The sequence below is a fragment of the Copadichromis virginalis genome, linkage group LG14 (assembly GCF_057382275.1).
Source record: "Copadichromis virginalis isolate Kocher_CV1m ecotype Utaka linkage group LG14, C_Virginalis_male_GT1.1, whole genome shotgun sequence".
Lineage (NCBI taxonomy): Eukaryota > Metazoa > Chordata > Actinopteri > Cichliformes > Cichlidae > Copadichromis > Copadichromis virginalis.
In genome coordinates, this window is record NC_140631.1 from 36,939,634 (window position 1) to 36,962,132 (window position 22,499).

The following is a 22,499-nucleotide window of genomic DNA, read 5'->3' on the forward strand; positions in this document are numbered from 1 at the left end:
GTGCTAGAAAAGCAAATGTATACTCGTTTGTTGTTCTTAAATAATGAAGCAAAGCGTTCCCCAAGTTCACGCTGAAGATGCTTTCCTGCCCTAAGTCACCCAAAAGACTAACAAAGAAGGGCATCTGATTAATACCTCAAAGGTAAAAACATATCATATTGATGCCCTTTGGGTCAACTGGTTGCTCTGGTTGAAAACTGTGTGTTTGTGGGTATGTGTGTTCTTATAAATGATTTTATACTTTTTTCGCAAGTAAAAGTGATTTATTCTATATATTTTTTCTCTTTTGGACATTATCGGAACAGATTTTAGATTATATCTGTTGACTCAACATACTCTCAATCACTCAGGGTATGAATCACATTTTTCATGGCTAGTTGCTCTATAGATAATCGCTACATTTCTCCGCAAACAGAAAACTGCCTGCTGTGTCGTTTTACACCTTTTATGTCTCTTCATTTAATTTTTTCATCCAGTTCTAACATTTATTGTCCCTATTTTTAGTAGATTTCCTTCAGCTTTCTACTTCACTTCGTGACAGTAAAGCTCACTTTCTCTCTGTGTGATTACGTTCTTATATGTCTGCAGCAGTAAAGGGCCAGCCTGCTATGTCAAGTAGTGTTGCCAGACACCGATTGGGAAATATGCTCTCTGAGAAAGCCAGCTTGTCTGAAACCATTATATGTGTGTGTGCAGGTGTGCCACACTCCTCCGACAGCAGGCCACGGCACTAACAGTTCATTTTGGTCCATCGTGGTTATAATGGGGTTTAAATGAGGCAGCAAATGAGTTCTGCTTGAAGAGAATTACTGTTCTGCAAAGAAGTCTTCACAACGTCAGATGCAGTTCTTTTACCAGTGCAGGTCTTGCAAAGAGATATGGGTTTGACTGAAGACTTGTGATTATATGCAAAAGAAAAAAAGGGGGTTTTAGACTTTTCAGAAACAGAAATTACTGCAGAAAATGTTGTGCTTTGTAAACCAAAGCATTGGCTGCAGAGGAAGGCAGTGTTTAACCATTAGGTTCAAACTTTCAGATTATAATTACTACACTGAACTGTGCTGGGTTTAACAATGATGGGGACTATTAGTTTATGTGACAAGAACTCATTATTTATAAAATAGCAGTATCAATTTTAAATGTAAAGAACAAAACAAAACCGCGATTATGAAAACTGATGAAATGGCTCAACTTGCTCATCAGCTTGCTGCAATTTTATCTTTCTAGAAACCAAAAGAGTGAAACAGCTTACAACAACATCTTACCTCATTGAGTTGCTGACTTAAACAGCTTCTTGTTTTTTAATTTAAGACGAAATGATTTTTCACTGCATCATGTGTTCCTGCTCTATACCATGGCCTTCTAGCTGAGTTGAAGATCTATTTCAGTGAAACATTATGTATTCTGCCACAGGCCACTGGACATTTCAGTTCACTTAAATCACCTGAATTATTCACCAGACACACAGCATTAGTTCATCACAGCTGTGTGTGTGTGAGAGAGTTAACAGTGATGCTGTATATCCACTAACTGTATGTCATTATTATCATGTTTGTATAATCTGCATAACATGAAACATTTAAAGAAAACAGCAGTCAGCTTCAATCAGTGTCGGCAGTAATTGTCCTCAGGGATTGTGTTGAAGAATACAAGCGTTGGTGTTAATATCAGTGCAGATAGTCTGTAGATCAAAAGATGCAAATCAGAGTTAATTTAAAAAAAAAAAACCTGTTCATCATGCGTGTAGCTTTTTCGGTAATTACACTTATTCATAAGAATACAGTTAACTAATTCATTAAATATCACAGCAGTCCTGTGGGTGCTCTGTGGTGTAAAAGCAAAAAGACTGAAAAAGATCAGGGAAATGAATGCAACTTCAAATAAGAAGAAATAAAAGAAATTAGCAGATGTTTTTCCATGTATAATGTACAGTGTGGGATAATGCTGCAGACCAGCCTTGAATGGTGCTTTGTCATATATTACTATATACAGTTTTTGCTTGCAAAACATGCAGCTGTTGAAATACTTAATAATACAATGCCATCTGTTGGTCAGTAAGGGACATTTCAAAATGGTATTTTCAAGTAACAAAACTCCAAATACAGCACATTTTAAAGAAAAGGCAAAAACAAAAACACGATTTTCATCTTTTTATTCAGTATTCAAAAATTTGATCACTATGTGCTCCGTAGAAGCCTAAAGGTTAGATGCACAGAGGGCCCTAGTAACAAGTGAAACAAAAAAAAAAATATAATAAAACCAGTTTTTGTCACCACATGCACTACACCACTGTGAGTACACACACAAACACATCCACCCAGAAAACACTTTCAAAAAAGACACACTTATTTAGTGAGCATAAACATACAACACAAACCTGAAGGCAAAAAGAAAATACTGAGGTTGAAAATACTATGGTAAACCTACTACCGCCGTACTGATAGGAGAACACAACTCCTGACATTCAAAAAAAATCACACATATTTCAAGAATATTGTTGTTATTAGGATTTAACAGCCACTGTAGCCAGAAAAAGTTACAGTTAAATACTAGTACTAATATCTGAGAAACTATTTGCAAAGACTGTGATATCTGAGTACATTTCTGAAATATTATGTAAAGTAAAACATTCCCTGCTAACTGCTCTCTTTTACTGTGGTGCTTCCTTTCTGCAAACTTTTCCAGGAATGGAAACTTAGATTTTACTTTGATTGAAGCAAAGCATTTCTAAACTGAGCAGTCACAAGATTTCACACACCTGCCATGACTTTGCTGATAAGTTGACTGAACATCAAAAGCCAGTGTTTGCATTCTGATTAGTAACCATACCAACTTTTTACTCATTGTATGGTGAACCCTTGACTGAAGCCTAAGTAATCCGAACAACATGGACCTTCACCCCTTTGTAACATTTGGATAGACAACAAAACTTGACTATCTGTTATAGAGTTGTAACATAGATAATTATTCTACAGCCAAGCCGGTACAAACGTAAAAAGATTTATCCTTGTCAGTACAGCCAAAAGGAGTATAGAGACTTCACCTTTGCCTCTCCTTCCCTGACAGATCACAAAAAATCTTTTAGGTCTGCAGTCTTTTTATGGCCGTACAGACAGTTTGTTCAACTAAAAGTCTGAAGCTATAAAGCATCTGAGAATATTCCCTGCATCAGTTTGACCAGACCTGATAATCAGGATGCCACTTAACACAGAGATTTCGGCCGAACCTTCGGGAAAAGCTAGAAAAAGAAAAAACAAACATGAAAACAATTAAAAGTCATGTTTTGTTGCAAAATGAAAATCATGAAATCAGGAGAAAAGGACTGAATTGATGTTTTCTTTATTTAGAAAGTGGTGTCTTACCCCAAAGTAGTTGTTTGGAACAAAGCCTTCCCTGCCACACAGTGAGGCCCACCACCAGTCTGACCCCTCAGGTTTCTGGAGGATGGTGACCATGTCTCCGTCTTTAAAGCTCAGTTCATCTGCTGCCTGAGCTGGGTAGCTCCACAGAGCATAAAGCACTCCGCTGTTGTCCACCCCCATGGCCTCCTCCGCAGCTGAAGAAAGAAAACATACAAGATACATATAACTATAAAAACTGCTGTACCAGAAAGCAGTAGTTTGGCATAGTGTTCATTGAGAGGCTAGAGGTCACTATATTTGCTTTTGAACGCCACCTTAAAGTGTTCCTACGTTGTATTCTTAAAATTATTTTTTTTAAAAGAAAGAAAGAAAGAAAACTTGTAATCCTCCTAACATTTCTTTGGGAGTAGATTTTGAACAAAACTATTTAATTATGATTATTATTTTTCTTACTATTATTTATATTACAACATACAATATATATACATATTCTGTACATGTCTGTGAATGGCTGAATGCTATTTAACAAAACAATTGACACTGAGGTTAAACATGGAGCAGATTACATCAGTAGAAAATATCATATGATACGTTATAAGTACTATTTGACTAATTAAACAGTTCATAGTACAGTTTACGTGTGGGAGTTGTTGTCTCACCCCTCAGGAAGGTTTCACACTCCTCATATCCAGGAGCATAAGGGTCACACTTCTGGGAGGCAGTAGCTCTGTCTCTTTCTGTAACGGCCATGACGGCAGCCCCACTCCTCACCAAAAACTCACAAAGAGGACGGTCATTACAAGAGGCTGCACAATGAAGAGGAGTCCTGTGGGCCACATAAAGAGCTTTAATTATGTTGTATTTATAGATATGGATATATCCGTACACCGTCTTCCAGTTCCAGGGCTTTGGATACCAGGATATAACATTATATTAAAAAATAAAACATCTATTCCTTTGCAACTCCTTCAGATCAACTTCATCAAATGATAACTTAGACTGAAAAACCTTTATCCTTGTCAGCACAGCCAAAGGGAAATATTTACAAAACCAAAATGCAAAAAAAGAAAAGTTAAGCACACTACATGTTAACGTTTTCTGTATGACTTTATCAGACTCTCATGTCATTATGGTCGAACTATGGCCCACTTTTTTTTTAGCAACGTTGCTTGAGGTCATTGAGCTTTGCAGGCATTCATTTATGCACAGTTCACTTACGGTTCCACCACAGCATTTCAGTGAGGCTAATTCTTTTCTTTTTCAACCAGTCTGTTGTCGATTTACCAGTATGCTTAGAATCTTTGCCCTGTAGGACGGATGACCAAGTTTAGTCAAAAAGACTTCACATCTGATTCTAGAATACTTTTGTATATAAAGAAGTTTACAGTATACTCAAAAACTACATGTTGCCCTGGTCCTGTAGCTGCAAAATCAGTCCAGACATTACCGCTCCATCACTGTGTTTGACAGTTGGTATGAGGTGTTTGTGTTTGGTTTTCACCAAATGTGAGGTAGTGCATCTCCACTTCGGGCATGTCTGCCCAAAAAGACATTCTTTAGATATTAAAGATATTCTTTAGAGAGCTGTTTACTAATATGTGCATGGAAATGTTCAAGTATACATTTCTTTTGTGCAAAAGTTATGTGTATACACAAAATTAATATGGAATTTATTAAACATGAGAAAAGTGGTCGATGTTGTAAGAGAAAAGTCTACGCATCTATGGCAAGAAAGCAGGGCCAACTGAAAATGGAAACAATTGCACCCAAAGAGAAAGCCAGAAAAGTTGAAAAAGCTTTCCAAAGTTAGGCCTTCATCACTTTGTTCTAACTGTGTTCATACATTTTGAACCAATTTGGTATAAAAGACTGATTTGGCATGATATGTTTGAATGAATTTGTGTGCAGGCATTCTTACTAAATGAGAACCTTTGTTCCAGAGGCCTTGTGATTTGTTCAGATGCAGGTTTTCAAACCTAAGCCATGCTGCCATGTTATTTTTAGAGAGAACAGGCTTTCTCCTGGCAACCCTTCAAAACAATCATACTTGTTCAGTCTTTGTCCAATTGTACTGCCATGAACTGTAACATTTAACATGCTGAGGAATGAAATGTAACATTTAACAGGCTGAGGACTGGTGTATTTTGAATGGTGCTTTTTTTTATCTCAATTTTAATTTGTCTTAACATTGACGTTGGGGTGAATGTACTGGAACATTTACTGGCAGCTGTCTTCAATGTTTTCCTTTTGCGAATAATCTTTCTCCTAGTAGAATGATGGATTTCATCTTGTTTGGAAATAGCTTCATAACTCTTTCCAGAACAGTAGGAAACAATAATTGCTTCTCTGAGATCATTGGTGCACGCACCTGAATGCACCAGACCTGCAAACTACCAAAACCTCTGCTTTTATAGAGGTGGTCACACTTATTGATGATCAGTTAATCAAGTGTATTTGATCAGCAGCTCCTGTGTGCTACTTACCCTCTTAAGCCTTATGGAAATATTAAGGCTGTATTTAATTTTTCCTTCTGCATTTTGGTTGAGTTTTGGTTAAAAAATAATAATAACACTATGCCATGTAATGTTCATCTATCCAAATGTAAGACCAATTTTATGTAAATCTTTTGAACTGAAATAGGCTGTACCTTTTGTCCACATGGCTGTGCAAACAAGGAGTAATGTTGTGTTCTGAAATAAGTTATATGAACTAGTTACACAAAGGCTTTTACAGGAGACAAACATAAGAGGAAATAAGAGAAAGAGGATGTATACAACAGTAAACAAATATTTACCAGCCATGGCTGTCAGGTGCACTGACATTAACTCCAATCCGAACCAGGAAGTCCACGATATCGTGATGCCTAAAGCAGACGGCATTATGAAGGGCAGTGATGCCTTCTTCATTTGGTTGGCTGGGATCACTCATCTTGGAAAAGCATTTTACACACAGTAGATTTGTCAGATTAAATGTGATTTATTTCCACCCACCATTTAAACAAATTGCAGACATAAAACAAATAAGATTTGCATTTGTTGTAACCAGTTTATCCACTCTGACATTCGTTTAGCATGACTGTCAGCATTTCTTTCTAAAATAGGAGTTGAAGCTATTGTGCTGACTGGAAGACTCAGAGATGAGCTGAAAAACAGAACGCATACTCAGCATGTGTTCCTTCAGAAAACTAAAGTTAAACATAAAACATTTTTTCACAATTTTCAGTACTTCTTAATGTCTAAATACGGCACTGGAGCAGGAAGTCTGTCACTTCACTGTTGCAGTCCAATAAACTGTATTTAGGCTGCTGATGTAAGCTAAAGAAGTGGAAAAAAAATAATATAACTATTATGGGCAGCCCTCGGAGATCATGCTATTTTCTTGAAATACATCCAAACCTTGCTGCCTGCACAGTTTATGTCTGGACTTTGCTAAGTGAAGTTCTCTTTAAATTCTTAACATAATTAAGCTAGCGATAGAGATAGAGAGATAGAGCTAGTATACATACCTCCTGGACAGCTTTCTGCACTGTGTCCAGGTCTCCAGCTAAAGCTCCATCAAGTACAAGCACCAGCGGGCTAAGCCGAGCCCGCCTGCCAGAATTTTTGCGCTTTCGATTGGGCAGGCGCAAAATTGAACGGTAATTCTGCACAAAAAACAGAATATCAGTTTGTATAAAGCCAAACACTTGGCTGCAGAAGATTGCATTCCACCTTTTAAAACATTATACGCTATTGTTATAATTGTTATTGTTGTTAAATACTTACTTTGTCATTTTTAATGAGAGTGGGTGTCTTAGGTGGAGGGGGAGGGGGTAAAGCACTGTCCTCCCCATCTGATGAGCTGCTACTCTCACTACCTTTGTCCGCCTTGTTATGGTATTCCTTGCGAAAGAGCTTGTTGATAAGATGTTTGTACTGGTTTGGTTGGTAATGCGAGGGCTTCTTCAGGGGCTTTGAAAGGTTCACAGAGCCCCTCCTCTTCAGGGCTCTGGGAATTTCTGCCCTGATGCGCAGGACTTCCTCGATGACAGGGGTCACATGGCTCTGGGCATCAGGCGCCACCACTGGTTGCAGCGTGGTGGGGCTTAGGGGCCGAGGAGGTTGCTGATTGGTGCCCTCGGTCTCCACACTACCCTCTGATATGGCAGGATTTTCCAAATTTACAGGGTTCTGCTGAGCAGATACCAACCGCTCTAACTCTGCATCTATATCCGCTGGGTTCAGCACTACAATCATGGATAAAAATCACCATTTATAAGACAGAGATTCATAAACCATAGTGAGGAAGTGTTTGCTAATGTAAAATGTGTTTTACCGTCACTGTATAGAGCTGGCTGCCACAGCTCAGGTGGCTTCAGTTGTGGCTGAACTGCAGGAGGCTGGAAGAATTCCTTTGGGACGGGTACAGCAGGTTGGTAAGGTGACATGTCACTTTGTCCTCCAACCACTCTGGGTTGGGGGGCTATCATTGCTCCCCAATAAGGATTTTGAAGGCGCATGATGACAGAAAGAGGAATGGGTTTATGCTGGCGGGACTGAGTTGAATTGGGAGGAATAGAAATACGGGAGATGGGCTGAGACTGGTAAGGGGAGTGAGACTGAGATGGTGGTACTGCAATACGTGCATTACGGGGGAGGGATCCACTGGAAAACTGAAGAGTATTAGAGAGACGATCCTGTAACAGAAGAAACAAAGAAGGGACACTTTTTTTCCTTTTATTTCAATGGAGGAAGTAATTTGGGGGGTTTTCGTGTTCTTTTTCATTAAACTGGACATTTTTCTGTCCCACAGAAGACAAAAAATGCAGCATTACAAAAAACATGCTCTGAATTGAGATCAAGATTTTTAGGAAAGGTGCATCCTGTTCACTAATGTTGGGATCAACTTTTTCTTCTCTATGAAAAAACAAGGAAATAGAGTAATTTGCATATCTGAAGTTTCTCATGAACTGCAGGGAGTCTGGAAGCAGATTCATTGGAATTAAAGCGTTGAGATACACAAAAGCCATACAAACAAGTTTCATCTTGTATTACAATTTACTTTTATGGGGCTTGGAGCTGGAGAAGGGCCATCGAGGTTGGATTCTTTCCAATTTGGATTTGGCATAGTTGACCGCAGCCACTCTGTCTCTGCAACAGCAAGGTTAAAAAACAAAAAGAACAACAACAAAAAAAACTTGCTTAGATTACTTGCAGAGACTCATTCCAGAAATTCACTTTAAATGGTCATAAAACCACTAACTGTCATAAGTGTGATGAGGCTTCCTTTCATAAGACATGTCCAGATCTGTCTCATTCCACTTGCCAGGACTCTTCTGCCATTGCACAGCCTCGTCTGAGATTGTGGGAGATAAAGCAACAAAAATATGAGCAAAGGAAAAACAAAAATAGAGCAAGTGTGCTAGAAAGTTAATAAGCTTACAGACCAGTATTATTTTTTATAACATTTTCATGCGTTTGTTTTTTATAACTGAAAGAACACTGTGACACGTCTACTTTTAGATTTGCTTTCATGTTCAGAAAGTGAGTCTGTTTTTTATCTATTTATCTATCTATTTTTTTTTATCTTGTTGACTAAGAAGCACTTTTTCAGCCACACTTTAATAACATCTCTACCCAACACACCCCTTTATTTAATCAGACAATATTTGAATTGTTACATCTCAAATCCTGACTTATATCCAGATATGTTGAGGTAATTTAATTTGAATTGTTGGGTAGTTGCTCACCTAGTTTCTTAATAAAATGTATTAAAATTACTACAAAGGTAATAAAGTAAAATGAATTTCATGATAATTAAGTTTAAATGTCCTGAAAATGAAAACTTTACCTTGTTGCCTGGAACTGCTAAAATTTCTGGGAAGCGTGCTGGACATTGGATAATTGGCAGACAATGGAGAATGGCTTCTGTCGAATCGAGGCGACCTTGGACGCATCTGGCTGCTGTCATAAGGTCTGAGCAAATTGGAATGGGCTGAAGCTGATGGTTCCAAAGTAACAGCCTTTGAGTTTGGAGCAGGGCTTCTATCAGTGGAGCTAACTGAGCTTCGTGGGCTCTTGTCATAATGAGGCAAAGAATTATACTTCGTGTTTTGAGCTGAATGGCTGTAACTATGGTGGACGATGTCAGATCCAGCTCGGACTGGAGCATGTGCACTTCTTTGGAGCTTTGGGGATGATAGTGGGCTTGGTGGGAATACGGGGGAGGATCTGGTATTATTATTGTTAGAACTGACAGAGTCAATGGGACGGAAGGATGCTGAGCTTGTGGAGTAAGCTGAAGAGCTGGGAGATCCATTACTGCTGCCACCGGATGCCTGTTTAGTAGTGGAAGTGCTGGAAGACCAACTGGACTGAGGCTGCTCTCTGGAGATACTGGAGGTGGCCTACAGAAAAAAAGAGATATGGATATCACTGCGTTTTGTTTTGTTTTAAACACAAACATGTCAACATGTTTTTGTTGGCATTCAACTACATCTGTACAAGGGTGTGTTTGAAAGAGTGCAAGTGAATTTGAATGAAAGTTTTTATTTTGGTCTGTGTTCACACATTTACAAAAAAATCAGGACAAGGAAAGCCCCTCACTGGCAAATTTAATTTAGAAACAGAGGAAAGGAAAAAACAAATAAATCAACCACTGCCTTGATATTTCCACCCATGTTGCACACTTTGAAGGACTACAAAATGTAACTATTATAAACTAGTGCAAATTAACAGCTAAAAGAGGGAAACTAGTACTACATGTGTGTGTATGAGTGAGTACCTGTGACTTAGACTCTGTGTTGTTATTGCTGGTGGAGGCCTCCTGCAGCAAGGAGTTAAACTCTTTGGATAACTCGTCTGCTGTAGCGAGTGATGCGCTCAGATCATCATTCATGGTCTGGACTGAATATAAACCGCAAATGTACAAAACTCAATTAGCAGAGGATATTATTCCCACATGTACAAATATACACAGAGCCAAGTGGAAAAGTTAAACATTAGTGGAAACTCACACAGCATGCTGCTCCCAAAACTTGTTTGAGAACTCATGACTCATCAGATAGCAATAACTTGCTCCTGAAAACAAACGCCACCTGTTAGGACAGAAAAAAAAATCCAAAAAACAAAACACTTCCATCAGCTTACAAGCTTTTTATCATCTTTTTAGAAGAATTAACATTTTACAGGAAATGTTTCTCCTAATACTGAACTACACACAGACTTCCTCGAACCCTAATTCACTTTAAATCAACCTTGAAAGTTAGGTTTCATGCAAGATTTACTTTGCTTAGCTCTTCCCTTTCAGCTCCAAGCTGAAATTACCTTCAGGCAATTTCCAAATAAGCCGAATGCCTGTCATGTCTAAACAAGTCACAATTTCCTGATTACTGAAAGTTCAAAAACAGAAATATGACATAGTGCACAATTGCAAACATTTATAATGACGTTATAGACATTTGAGCGCCCTTTTAAGTGCTGGTTGCAGGTGTTCATCATACCTACTGACTCAACCAAGTTATCTGAGATACCAGGTGCTCAAGCTTAACATCACTTATGACTTATGTTGGAGTGTCAGTTTCAGACAGACAGGCCAGACAGACAGGTGCAGCACAGCTTCAAGTGTGTGACAAAGTATAGTAATACTAACAACCAGAGAGACGCCGATGCAAGCTGGGCTATTCTGTTAATGAGTTTAAGCCAATAAAAAAATACGAACAATGAGCTGCGCAGTAATAACCACTTTGCATAGAAGCCTTTGCAAAGGCTTTTTTGTGTATACATTTGGATGCACTACAAAAAGCTGAGAGTCACCACTGCATGTTTCTCAGTAAACTTAAAACATACATTTATAGTGCATCTTCAGCCTTTAGGTCCAGTAAATATTGTTCATGCAGTAGAAATCTTATGAAGACCCTTTAGTTCATGACATTTCTAAAAGTAACTCTGTCATGTTGAAAGCTTAACTTATCACCCTTATCTAATAATTTATATTGTGAGTTCCAGCAGATTTCCTTTGTGGTTTACGGTTCTTTGTATAGTTAGCCAACTACATTCTGCAGTAGGCAAGTAGATGTTACATGAGCCGCAATGGCTGCTTTCCAATCCATAGCTAGTATAAAGCTAGAATGACGGTGAAATTTGATGTTACTAAAGAACATTGTTCAAACTAGTTTACAGTGCCAAAATTAGTGACACCTTCAAGAAGCAAGTCCTGTCAGTCAGCAGCCTACCAAAGAACATCAAGACATTTGGACATTTATTTTTGAAGTATTATAAAAATCAGCTTTTATTTCAATGCTCAGTAGACTTCTACCAACATCTTTGCTGTTGCAAAAGTCTCTCCTGCTATCCAGGACCTACAAGAGTTATAACCATGGAACCCAGTTTGCCCTGCAGGCAGTGCAACAGTACTGTAGACTGTAACACTATACTGCAAACCACCCAGTTTTACCTGTCCTTACCGTCCTATATTCAGTTTATTGCGACATCCCTAGTTTAGGCATAATGGGGGGAAAAGGTTGTGACAGAGGACAGATTTATTGAACCTCCTCACTTTCACTCAGATGCTGTTTCCTGATACTTTGATTTTTATTGTGTTAGACTAGACACAGATTACACATGTACATGACGATGAAAATGAATTTAATACGCATAATGTGTAGGAAAAAATATAAAACATTTTTGGAAATGTTCCTCGGTTCACTTTTAGTGGTTTAAAGGAGCCAAGCCACTTCCACTAGTCATGAAGAGAGATGCGAGATTGAGCTTCGTAGTCCCCGGTTGTTTAATATTGTTGTGTTTGTACATAAAGAAACCTTGTCTGGACCAATCTCAACCAGCATTGGTTATGCACACCCTGCTCTACATAATTCTGATTAATTAGAATACCAACTGAAAATTAGCCCTGGCCAGAGCAAACAAGGGTTATATGAAGTAACCAATACTAAATTTACAGCAGAATCAGATAAGTGTTATTCATACTATTTGTCATGCTTTGTAGCAAGAACTTGTCACATCTCAGTCAGGCCTGGGTGCAGGCTCACATTCCTTACTCCTCCCAGTGAGACATTCTCACACATTAGCACACTTGAACGCTTACCACTGTCAACAGCAGCTCACACAAAAAGAGATTGCACTCTTGGTGACTCACAAAGGTCAGGCTGATCACTCATTCACTGAACTCTCTCTTTACTGCCCAGGATTTTATTCACCCCACCCTTTTTCTTCCTGTGAAACTCTGCATGCCGTTTGGCACCTTTGCTATTTTCTCTTGATTCCGACAATTTTGGCTTTGTGTTGCCAGAACACTTGAACTTCACTAAAACTAGAACGGAATCATAATTAGATGTTACGTAATTTATTTTTAGATGCATGTAAGAAGTCAAGTCAAGTTAAAGTTTATTTTTCTAGCCCACATAGAACAACCTTTGCTGACCTAAGTGCTGTACAAGGTTACAGAAAATATACACTGGACAAATCCATCACTAAATCAACAACAAATATACACTGAAAATGATCAAGTAAGACAAAGTAAACAAGACTGTATTTGCATAGAAAAGCCAGGCTACGCTGCTCAACTAGAAGTGAAAACAAGCAAAGATAAGCAATTTTTTTTTAAACAGTGTTTTAAAATGATTTAAATCAGCGGTCCCCAACCCCCGGGCCTCGGACCGGTATTGGTCCGTGAGTCGTTTGGTATCGGGCCGCGAGAGTTGAGGCTCAGGTGTGAAAAATATGGTTTTCAGGGTTTTTATCGGTTTTCAGCGTTATTTTGTTATCGTTTTTATCGTTAACTCGGTTTTCCTGGGTCTTTTCACGTGTGTTATGAATAAATCTTCTTTTTTTCAGTACCGGTACTAGTTTTACTTTGTTGTATTTATCCGCGACACCTTAAAGGCCGGTCCGTGAAAATATTGTCGGGCATAAACAGGTCTGTGGCGCAAAAAAGGTTGGGGACCGCAGATTTTAATTACTCTTTTGGGTGTGTTTACGACGTTAACTTTTCTTATAACTTAGTTTATTGCAAACTAATAAAGCACATTACTGCAGTTAATATAATGACAATATTGAATTATTTCTCTCCTTTCACTTTACTTTTATTTTGTGTTCTATCATCTTCCATGACATACCTATCATAATAACATTTAGATTCTGGATTTGCCTTTGTTTTTGTGCTATTTTAGTGTTTGTTTTGAGATAATCTCTTTCATTTATTTCTCCTTGTTTGTTTCTTTTTAATCACAATAGGTTTCATTTGTTTACTTAACACTTTTATCTTATGCAAGTGTATGAATCTAAAAAAATAATAAAAAATCTAGACAACTCTGTGTAAAGAAAAAAATGTTTTTAGAAGTGAAGACAGAGATATATAGTCAATAACTTTGTTTGTTGGAACAGCCAATATCCTTTCAGTTATCACATATAGTATCTCTTGAGGCAATTGTTCCACATTTTAATAGACGTGCTACAGTAAATAAAGATAGAAGCATATGCAAATATGGAAGCGAAAAAACATCAATCATCTAGACGTTTAAAGTGAACTGACAGCTTGTGGCTACTGCAGCTGTGCTGTCGTCTATTTCTGGTTTTGTGTCATGGTTAGTTTCTTGGAAAACCACATTTTGATTTTCTTGCCAGTGCTTAGACTAGAATGTAGTACAATACAGCAACAATTAGCTCTTTCAAGTGGTGAAGCCAACATAAAAGCCACAGGAATAAAATATAAAATGGCACTTGACAAAACTACTGTCCCCAAAACTACTGGCAGTGCAAAATGTTAAAATTCTGTTAGGACACCCTGAAAAACAGAGAGAAACTATGGGAAGCACAATGGAAATTTAGAGATTAAAGACAATAATCATTAGCTTTGCAAAATGCTAGGGTGTGTCTAACCAAGACTACAAGCAGTCTCTCCCTTTCCCACTCCTTTTAAGTCTTTCGCTAGAAGTTCATGATTACACATCCAATTCTTTAGTTTTATCCTAACTACATATTTCTATCTAGGTACTAATTTCCTGCCTGTTCTCTTTCACAATTGTCGGTCCCTCCTTCATATCCTTCCTCCAGAACTTTGGCTTTGTGCTGGCAGAAAACTTGCAACAGCATGATAAAGCATTCCCTTTATACAACTTCCCTTTGTGGCCTGCTTTTCATTTTTGTTTATCATAACGTCCTAAAGCAAACATTACCTGTAAGTCATCATCAATGAACATACATTTCAATTGCTCTTGCATAGTAAGATTTTAAATACCAAGGCCCTATTTCAGGAAGCCGGTTTAGAAAACTCAGAGTGAAAAACGATACTCAGGGTTGAGTAACCCCGAACTGTCCAACTCGGAATATTCGGTTTCAGAAAGGCTGATAACAATTAGTTCAGTCAACGCGGAGTTGCTTTAACCCCAAGTTAAGCGCGCGCACGAGGATACATAAAGCCCTGATTAGTGGAGCACAGATTAAGCGAGTCACCATGGAGACGGAGGGAAAGAAGGCGCGGTCAATGTATTTTACAGCGCTTGAGGCCGAAATTCTGATGGCAGCATATGCCGATAACATGCAAATTTTGCGGAAAAAAAGTAACACAGCCTCAGCTGCAAAAGAAAGGGAGCATGCATGGCAAAACATAGCCGACAGAGTCAATGCGTGAGTGTTAATTTAAACATTGATCTAGGGATTTCCACCCATTCAACACGTTATTTTATTATATTTATTTTATTTTTTATTTTATACATTTGATTTTGTGATGTGATGTGAGCGCAGGTGCAACCCAACAGGCCCCAAACGTTCCTGGCAGCAAGTAAAAATGAAATATAAAAATATAGTCCAAACAGGTAAGGTGTAATTGTATTATGAGCCATAGTGCTTGGTCTGTTTGTCCGATGTAAATCGATTGCAGTTAGAGGCTACATTAATTTCCCCTCTGTAAGCACTTATTGAAATTATCTGAGCACATTACAAGTACATATTTGCTTACTCTGTATGCTCAAATGTGACCCGTTATAGCCAACAGAAAAAAAGCGGAGGCCTGAAAAACAGGTGGGGGTCCTCCACCACCACCACTCACAGAGGCTGAGCAGTTGGCTTCTACATTTGTGATAATGTTGGCAGCATCACATATGATCTTCACAGTGCAGAGAACACAAATTAGCATCCATTACTATAATGAAATAATTTGTTAGTTTGAAATGCTACAGGGAACTATGTACCTGTACATTAATGCTGTGGAAAGACTTCCTGTTCACATAGTCTCCTTCATTTACTGAAGGAGCAATGATTGGAATGTGAGTGCCATCTGTACAGCCAACCACGCCTGGGAACCGTGAGAATAAATGTAAAATTTAAGTAGTAGTTCAAGTATCACCACATCATGAATTAAGTTTCGTTCATCCTGATACCTGCAATTTTGTGGAATCCCTCTTTGATAAATCTTGTGGGTCTATGACCGGGGAACACCACAAACGAGTACAGGAGACGTTTCAGTGCAACTGTAACATTCCTGACTGCCCGACAGACGGTAGCCTTGGAAACGTGCTCAGCGTCACCAATATTATACAGAAAGCTCCCGTTTGCAAAAAACCGAAGTGCAATACGAATAATATGTACAGAACTGAGAGAATGTCCGTGATGTGTCACATGAGCAATATTAGGCCTGAGGATGTTATTCAAATAAATTATAGATTGTGCTGAAAAACGTAACGTTCACACAGGAAATCATCAGGAAATGATAAAATGTCCGAACGCGCTCTAATCACTCTCTCCCGGCGGAGAGCTCTGCGGAGAATTTGGGCTTCAACATCTACTGGCTCTTCAAGGAAGGGGCACGCCATGTCTGACACTTCCTACAGTCAGGTTTCTGACAAAGAGGCGGAGAACGTCAGGGTTAGTTGAAGTAAACCTGCTGGGGGGCAGGTTAGCTTCACGGAGTGTGTCGTCATAGTAACTCACTCAGAATTAATCTAAACTCGCTTTGTGAAACCGAAAACCCAGAGTTTTCGTTAACTCAGGGTATACTTACTCAGAGTTTGCACTAAACCGGCTTCCTGAAATAGGGCCCAAGAGTCCAAAGTCCAACATCCAGCATAATGTTTACACTGGCTCATCACTGTTTCATGTAGTAAGAATGTTTGAAAACATGGCGAGAAAGGAGAATAAACCCAAGGATAATTATGCAGATTCATGTGGGAGGTGCTGTGTAATTACTGTGAGAATGACCAGGAATCTGTGTTGCAGAATTCTGAGATCTTCATGCACTGATAGGCTTTATCATTAGTATCAGCATTCTTGCATCAACAGATACCGGCAACACTTGAGCTGTTTATGTGAAAGGTCATGTCAAGGCTTGTAAAACTAATTTCAAAAACCGCTATGACTTTGTGCTGACCTAGTTACATGAGAAGCTTAGTTAAATTTGACTATGACCCCATGCTGACATTAGACTAATCGTAAAGGGCTCACTGATTAAAACATGGCATGTACTTGGATAACAGTGAGATAACGAGTTGGAAAAACCCCACCCAAAGAACTCTGTTTTGTTTTTTTACAGTGCTTTCACCTGCACAGCAGACTTAGTTAGTCACTGAAAGCCAAACCTACATAATTACACAAACAAGAGTTCACACTAATACGCTCTATTCACGATAGCAACTGTCACTTCCAAAGACTTTACACAATACATGACTATTATACTTCTCAAGCTTGGGATAAAAGCAGTCACTGCAGACACAAGAGCACATAAACTATGGATAGACCAGAGACATGCTGAGGTGATGATTACTAATCCAGAACAAGAGTATATCTTTCCTTCCTTTTGTCCCATAATGTGGACAACTGTTTTTTAGCATAGCCTCGTGTCTCTGTGGTGGTAATTCATTTCACTTCTAGCATAATACTGTTCTCCACAGCATATGACACAGGAATCTCTCAGTGCTATATGACATTTCTGGGAAGTTACATGCCAGATCCATTCATCCAATGCCTGCTTTGTAACATTCTCAAGCTGTGGTGCAAAGCAGGGCCACTACCAAGAAGTAAATATCAGCTGGTATATGCATATGTACATGAATTCGACCACAATTTTCTTTTTTTAAATTGCTGAATTCTGCTTGGTTTTAACGATTTTTTGCAACAGGTTGCAGCAAGTACAACAAATGCAGCCAAACTTGTTTTGATAGAGAAACCATGTAAAGCACACGTTCTGGATAAATACCATTTCATCCCTGTTCCAACAGGAAGGTTTGCTTTGCTTGTAAATTCGAGTTGTGTATAGATCCAACATGCAGTTCAATTAAGCAAAAAATTGGCACAGTTGAATTTGTGATGTAAAATTGACTGAAATAGTGGTTATACTAACACCAAATGTTATGAATGAATTTCTTGCTTATCCTAACACTAAAAACAACAATTAATACATTTCATCCCGGACCCAGTGTAGTAACAATCCAATAATAATGCACATCAAAAAATAAAAAGAATAGAAGCACAAAACTGATAGAAAAGACACCCTGGATATTGTGTTTCTACATAGCTATATTAGACTATATATATATACATAACTGTAAATAAACGATTGTTTTACTGGTTGCACATCAATGTCCAGCCAGCAGCTCGCTTTTGCACTTCAGCTTTTCTTTGTGGTTTTGGACAGAGTGGCATGCCAGGCACGGTTGGTAACATCTGATTTTCATTACAGTACACGCTCTTCCTCAAATAGAAGAAACCTCACAATCAACTAGAAATGAAAGGAGATACGCTGTGAAAAAGAGTTTTCATAACTTCAGTTGAGGTGCGAACAGATAACTAATCCGACGTTGCACAAATCCGTAATGCAGGCACCATCTTAAACCGCAACTTAAAGTTTTCGACCATGAAGACGGGCAAACTTGCATTACGGAACAAATTAAAAGTTCATACCTCAACAAATCAGAGCCTGTCCTTTTGTCCTAAACTGAAGAGAAGAGAATGCGTTGCGTCCAAACCTTCTTGTCTTCCTGAAGTTGGGATCAGCCTGAGTCGCTCTCTTGTGGCGGCGGCTCCAGACATTTAGTCATAGCTGCGTACCGAGTTGAGTTATTTTGGCTGATAGTCCAGCCCCTCGGCTTTCTTCACTGCTGTAACCCGAGCCAGGTGTTCCTGCCACAGCTGTTCCAGGTGAAGTATATAATCCGTGAGGGAAGAGTTGCGTATTATTTAGTAAATTGCGGACAGGTAATTGTCGATTTTTTTTATTCACACCCTCACTTTTGAATAGATTTTTTTTAGTTTATGAACTGTGTTACATGCATAATAATAGACTATTGTTTTACACAATTATGTATTTTTAAAAACATATAACTGTATTAATTTGTTGGGCCTATAGGCCCATCATATACTTCCGATACACAAGTCTCTCTCATTTTAAGAAAAAATAGAACCATAAAATAGTACCTTACTTTTGTTTATAGTTTATAATGCTTGTGCATTGTGCAATAATCTAACATGCACCAATGCAATATGATGCCACGCAAAAAAATTTTTTTCATTTTATGAACTTAATTAATTACATATTCAGTTCATTTTTAAAGAGAAAATTAATGTCAAACATCAATAATGTTATTTAAATTGGGAAAGATGGGACCAAATAAGTAAGGAAATCAGGGCGTTTCAGTTCACGAGACTTGGACACGTGGTCGGATTTGTGACTGGGCTTGTCAATCAATAACGTCATCACGTAACCTCTACGCACTCCGCCCCATTGAGAAGCGTTTCCGCCAAGATGGTTGTTGGTGCCTTTCCTATCGCCAAGCTCCTCTACCTCGGAGTGAGGCAGTTGAGCAAGCCTGTGGCTAACCGGATAAAAGCTGGAGCCCGGAGGAGCGAGTTCTTTAAAACTTACATTTGCCTGCCGCCGGCACAGAGTGAGTAATTTGAGCTAACGGCTGCTAAAGGCTTAGAGTTCAGTCCAGTCACCTCTGACGGTTGATAAGCATGGGGAGGCGCAACAACCAATGATAATGAACCTGAAATGACTGTTATCCAATCATCTTTCAAGATATATTTCTTCGACCAATAGCAGCCAGGCAAGGTGTAAAGGGCGGGTCTTGTCTGTCATTGAAACAGATTGTATTAGCCTTTGCTATGAGGGCACGGCAGGACAATTGTTGTCCAAACGCCCTATTCAGAATGTGACACTGACTTTAATTAGACAGAAATATGCTAAGTGGACACTTAGCTCTATTGTTTAGTCATTCAAAATACTTCCCAAGTAAAGATTACTGTGTATATCATGTTGTGTTTGTTACTGTGTGCAAATTAAAAAGAAGTCACAGTTTTTCTTTAAAGATAGCAAATTTAAGTAAATTAATGCATCAAATCGAGCTTTTATGAAAAGGCGCTGCAGAAAAAAGGGCACGGTATTATTTGTTGACTGAGTAGATAAAATGCAATTAAAGTTTGATTAGATTTAAAGGTGGTCTTATCTTCATATATGATGGCTGAGTGAAGCAGAAAGGATTTTACTCCGAATTGTGAAGGTGTAGTCATACTTAGAGCTGTCAAAGGGTGGAGGAGGGCCAGAAGCAAGAAGGTGAAATGGAGGACACACCAGCTTTTGAGGAGTCTGAGCAGGGGCAAAATGACAACACACAAAATTTGTTATGGACAAGAAATATTATGTAAGCTAAGGCTCTGAGGGATTTGGCTTCTCAGTTGCTATACAGGACACCAGTGACTGTGAAGGGATTCATCTTTACGTGGCAGCCTTCTTGCATTCTGTTTAAGAGACTTCTCACTTTGCAGGGGGCTTTATTCTTTTCCCACTTATAACTGACATCAAGATAATTTGTCTCCTTGATGGACTGCTGAATCTTGGAGAGTCTCTTGAATTATTAACTAGTAAATGTGGATCCTAAGTCATGTGGTGACCACAGATATACGGAAGAATGTTTCAGTTTTAATGAACCTGGTTGCCTAATTTCTGTGTAATGTACCAAGAGCACCACTGATTCTGTGGTTTTGGGCAGTGTTGTCCTGTTTTCATGTTTTATTCTAAAAAAAATTCTAAAAAATTTCAACCCAATTTCAGTATGGTATTAAGGCTACTTTCTCAGCTGGGTAGAAGATTATAATAAATCAAATCAAATCACTTTTGTAAATGATAGTGCAATGATGACATGCATCTTTAACTATAAATGCAGTTTCTCCTGTATTCACAACCTTTGACCAGATTAGCTGATCCTTTTGATGAAAAATTGAACAGGACCCAAACATATTCAAAGTCTTCTTTCCTTATATACTGTATGCTCCTTGTTCCAACAGTTTATCACTGGATTGAGATGAGAACAAAGATGCGGATCATGGGCTTCAGGGGAGCCACCATTAAGCCGCTGAACGAGGAAGCGGCAGCAGAGCTGGGCGCCGAGTTACTGGGGGAATCAATCATCTTCCTCATTGGTGGTGGATGCATGGTGTTAGAGTACAGCAGACAGGCGGCTAACTCTCGCCGTAAAGAGGAAGAGCTGAACGAGACCCTCATAAGCCTACAGACGCAACTAGCAGAATTATCCCTAACGACAGAGACTCTAAGTGCGCAGCTGAGAGAGGTCAACAGGCAAATGCTGTCATTTCCTGTTCCCACCAAAAAGTAACAAATTTAGTTGTTTGCTATACAGCAAGGCACAATGTCGGGTTGTGGGATGAAGGAGTGAGTGCAGGTGTACATGTACAGCCTCATAGCTTTGAGCTGGGTGGAAGAGGTTGATATAAGTATATCACTGCAATGCGGATTTGGGTGCTATTGTTTGCTCGTGTTCTGAGCAACTAGTTGTAAAAAAAGGAATTGCTATGATATTCATAGTGAATTTCACTGGCTGACCTTGTATGTTCATTGTAAAGTTGACTGAGTGTATATAAAAACTTACAGTACAATAAAGTGGTGACCTTAAAGTTGATATATACATATATATTTTTAACAGCTTCAGCATATTCCTTTATTTGTAATTCAGTGATCCTCGTAGACCTTAATCACTTTGGAAATACTGAATTATATGATTTTTTTAATACTAATTATGAGTTACTATTAATGGAAAAAAAAAAAAAAAAACAGAACCAGCTCATATCACTGGATAGTTTTTGAGAGAATCTGCCCCTGTACTGTCCATAAAATTCCATGTTGTAATTGCTGGTTTTTAATTGGATATATGGTGACAATTGGAAAAAAAAATTGAAATAAAATGATATGTTGGCTGTTGATAGCGTTTTTGTTATGTTTAATACGAAACAAGAGAACAAAACTGAAAGCACCTCCAGAGTGGATAATGTCCCGCGTGTCTTCACATTACTGTAAAACTACAGTACCCAAGATGACGTCAACTTAAACACTTCCTGCTTTGGAACGCTCCAAGTGCTTAACGCGTATCATACAGAACTTTGTTTTTTTCATCTAAGATTATATGGTACAAATTAGTTAATGGTAAACTCGCGCTATTTGGTAGCTCAAAGAAGTGCACCCCAGTGTTTTTGCAGTAGAATAATAAATTCAACCAAGCGGCTCTGGTTAACTTCCGGTTCTGAGTTTGGGCCACTTTGTGGCGCCAGGGGGCGGTAGCAACTCTTTCAGTCTTCTAACACGACTTGCCCGCGCAACTTGGGTGAAAGGAGGTAGGCCTCAACCTTGTTTTGTTAATATATTCCGCTTTAGTACTAAACTTTAAGCGGACTGCACAGTTCATTTTCTCCTGGACTTGCGTGCAGACATAAAGTATGGGTCGCAGCTTGCTTATTGTCTGAGTTAAAGTTTCTTCCCTTGCAGCGGCTGTCGGTGCGTTAGCTAATGCTAGGCTAAGAAGGTTAGGCGCTCAGCGAGATATTTAGATGAGTAATAGCATTAGCATCTATTTTAGGAATAGTTTTGTCTTGCAAAGGGTTGTATTGGTAACGGCTGCAATAAAACACGAGTTTAATTATTCACAGACGTGTAGTGGAACACTGTATATTCTTACAGAATCTGTCCAGCGTTGCTAGCTTAGCTAAACGGCTAACGCAGCCTATTTGGCTGTGGGCACGGTGCCGCGCAGCAGATAACATTTGAAAGTTATAGGCAGTGTTTTTAGCAGTACCTGAACATTTCCTCCCAATTTTTGTAGCAAATAAAGACAAGAAGCACCAAGCAGATATCCAAAATCAC

General features: G+C 38.8%; 2 protein-coding genes across 4 annotated transcripts; one reads left to right on the forward strand and one right to left on the reverse strand.

Moving 5' to 3' along the window:
• Nucleotides 1–2,137: 2,137 nt before the first annotated feature.
• On the reverse strand, nt 2,138–22,494 carry ppp1r13l (protein phosphatase 1, regulatory subunit 13 like). Of its 3 annotated transcripts, none has more exons than XM_085430718.1 (13): nt 22,432–22,494; nt 10,357–10,437; nt 10,125–10,246; nt 9,192–9,747; nt 8,604–8,696; nt 8,403–8,491; nt 7,677–8,037; nt 7,127–7,587; nt 6,868–7,005; nt 6,157–6,290; nt 4,022–4,188; nt 3,363–3,556; nt 2,138–3,238 (listed from the first exon to the last, which is right to left on the reverse strand). In XM_085430718.1, the coding sequence occupies exons 2-13, from the start codon at nt 10,391–10,393 to the stop codon at nt 3,203–3,205; spliced, it is 2,388 nt and encodes a 795-aa protein (XP_085286844.1). In that variant the 5' UTR covers nt 10,394–10,437; nt 22,432–22,494; the 3' UTR covers nt 2,138–3,202. The 3 variants fall into 3 exon arrangements, with proteins under 3 accessions (XP_085286844.1, XP_085286843.1, XP_085286842.1); XM_085430717.1 differs by lacking the exon at nt 22,432–22,494 and adding an exon at nt 18,316–19,176; XM_085430716.1 differs by lacking the exon at nt 22,432–22,494 and adding an exon at nt 18,251–19,176.
• On the forward strand, nt 19,028–21,565 carry opa3 (outer mitochondrial membrane lipid metabolism regulator OPA3). The gene is made up of 2 exons (XM_085430720.1): nt 19,028–19,233; nt 20,633–21,565. The coding sequence occupies exons 1-2, from the start codon at nt 19,092–19,094 to the stop codon at nt 20,959–20,961; spliced, it is 471 nt and encodes a 156-aa protein (XP_085286846.1). The 5' UTR covers nt 19,028–19,091; the 3' UTR covers nt 20,962–21,565.
• Nucleotides 22,495–22,499: the final 5 nt, after the last annotated feature.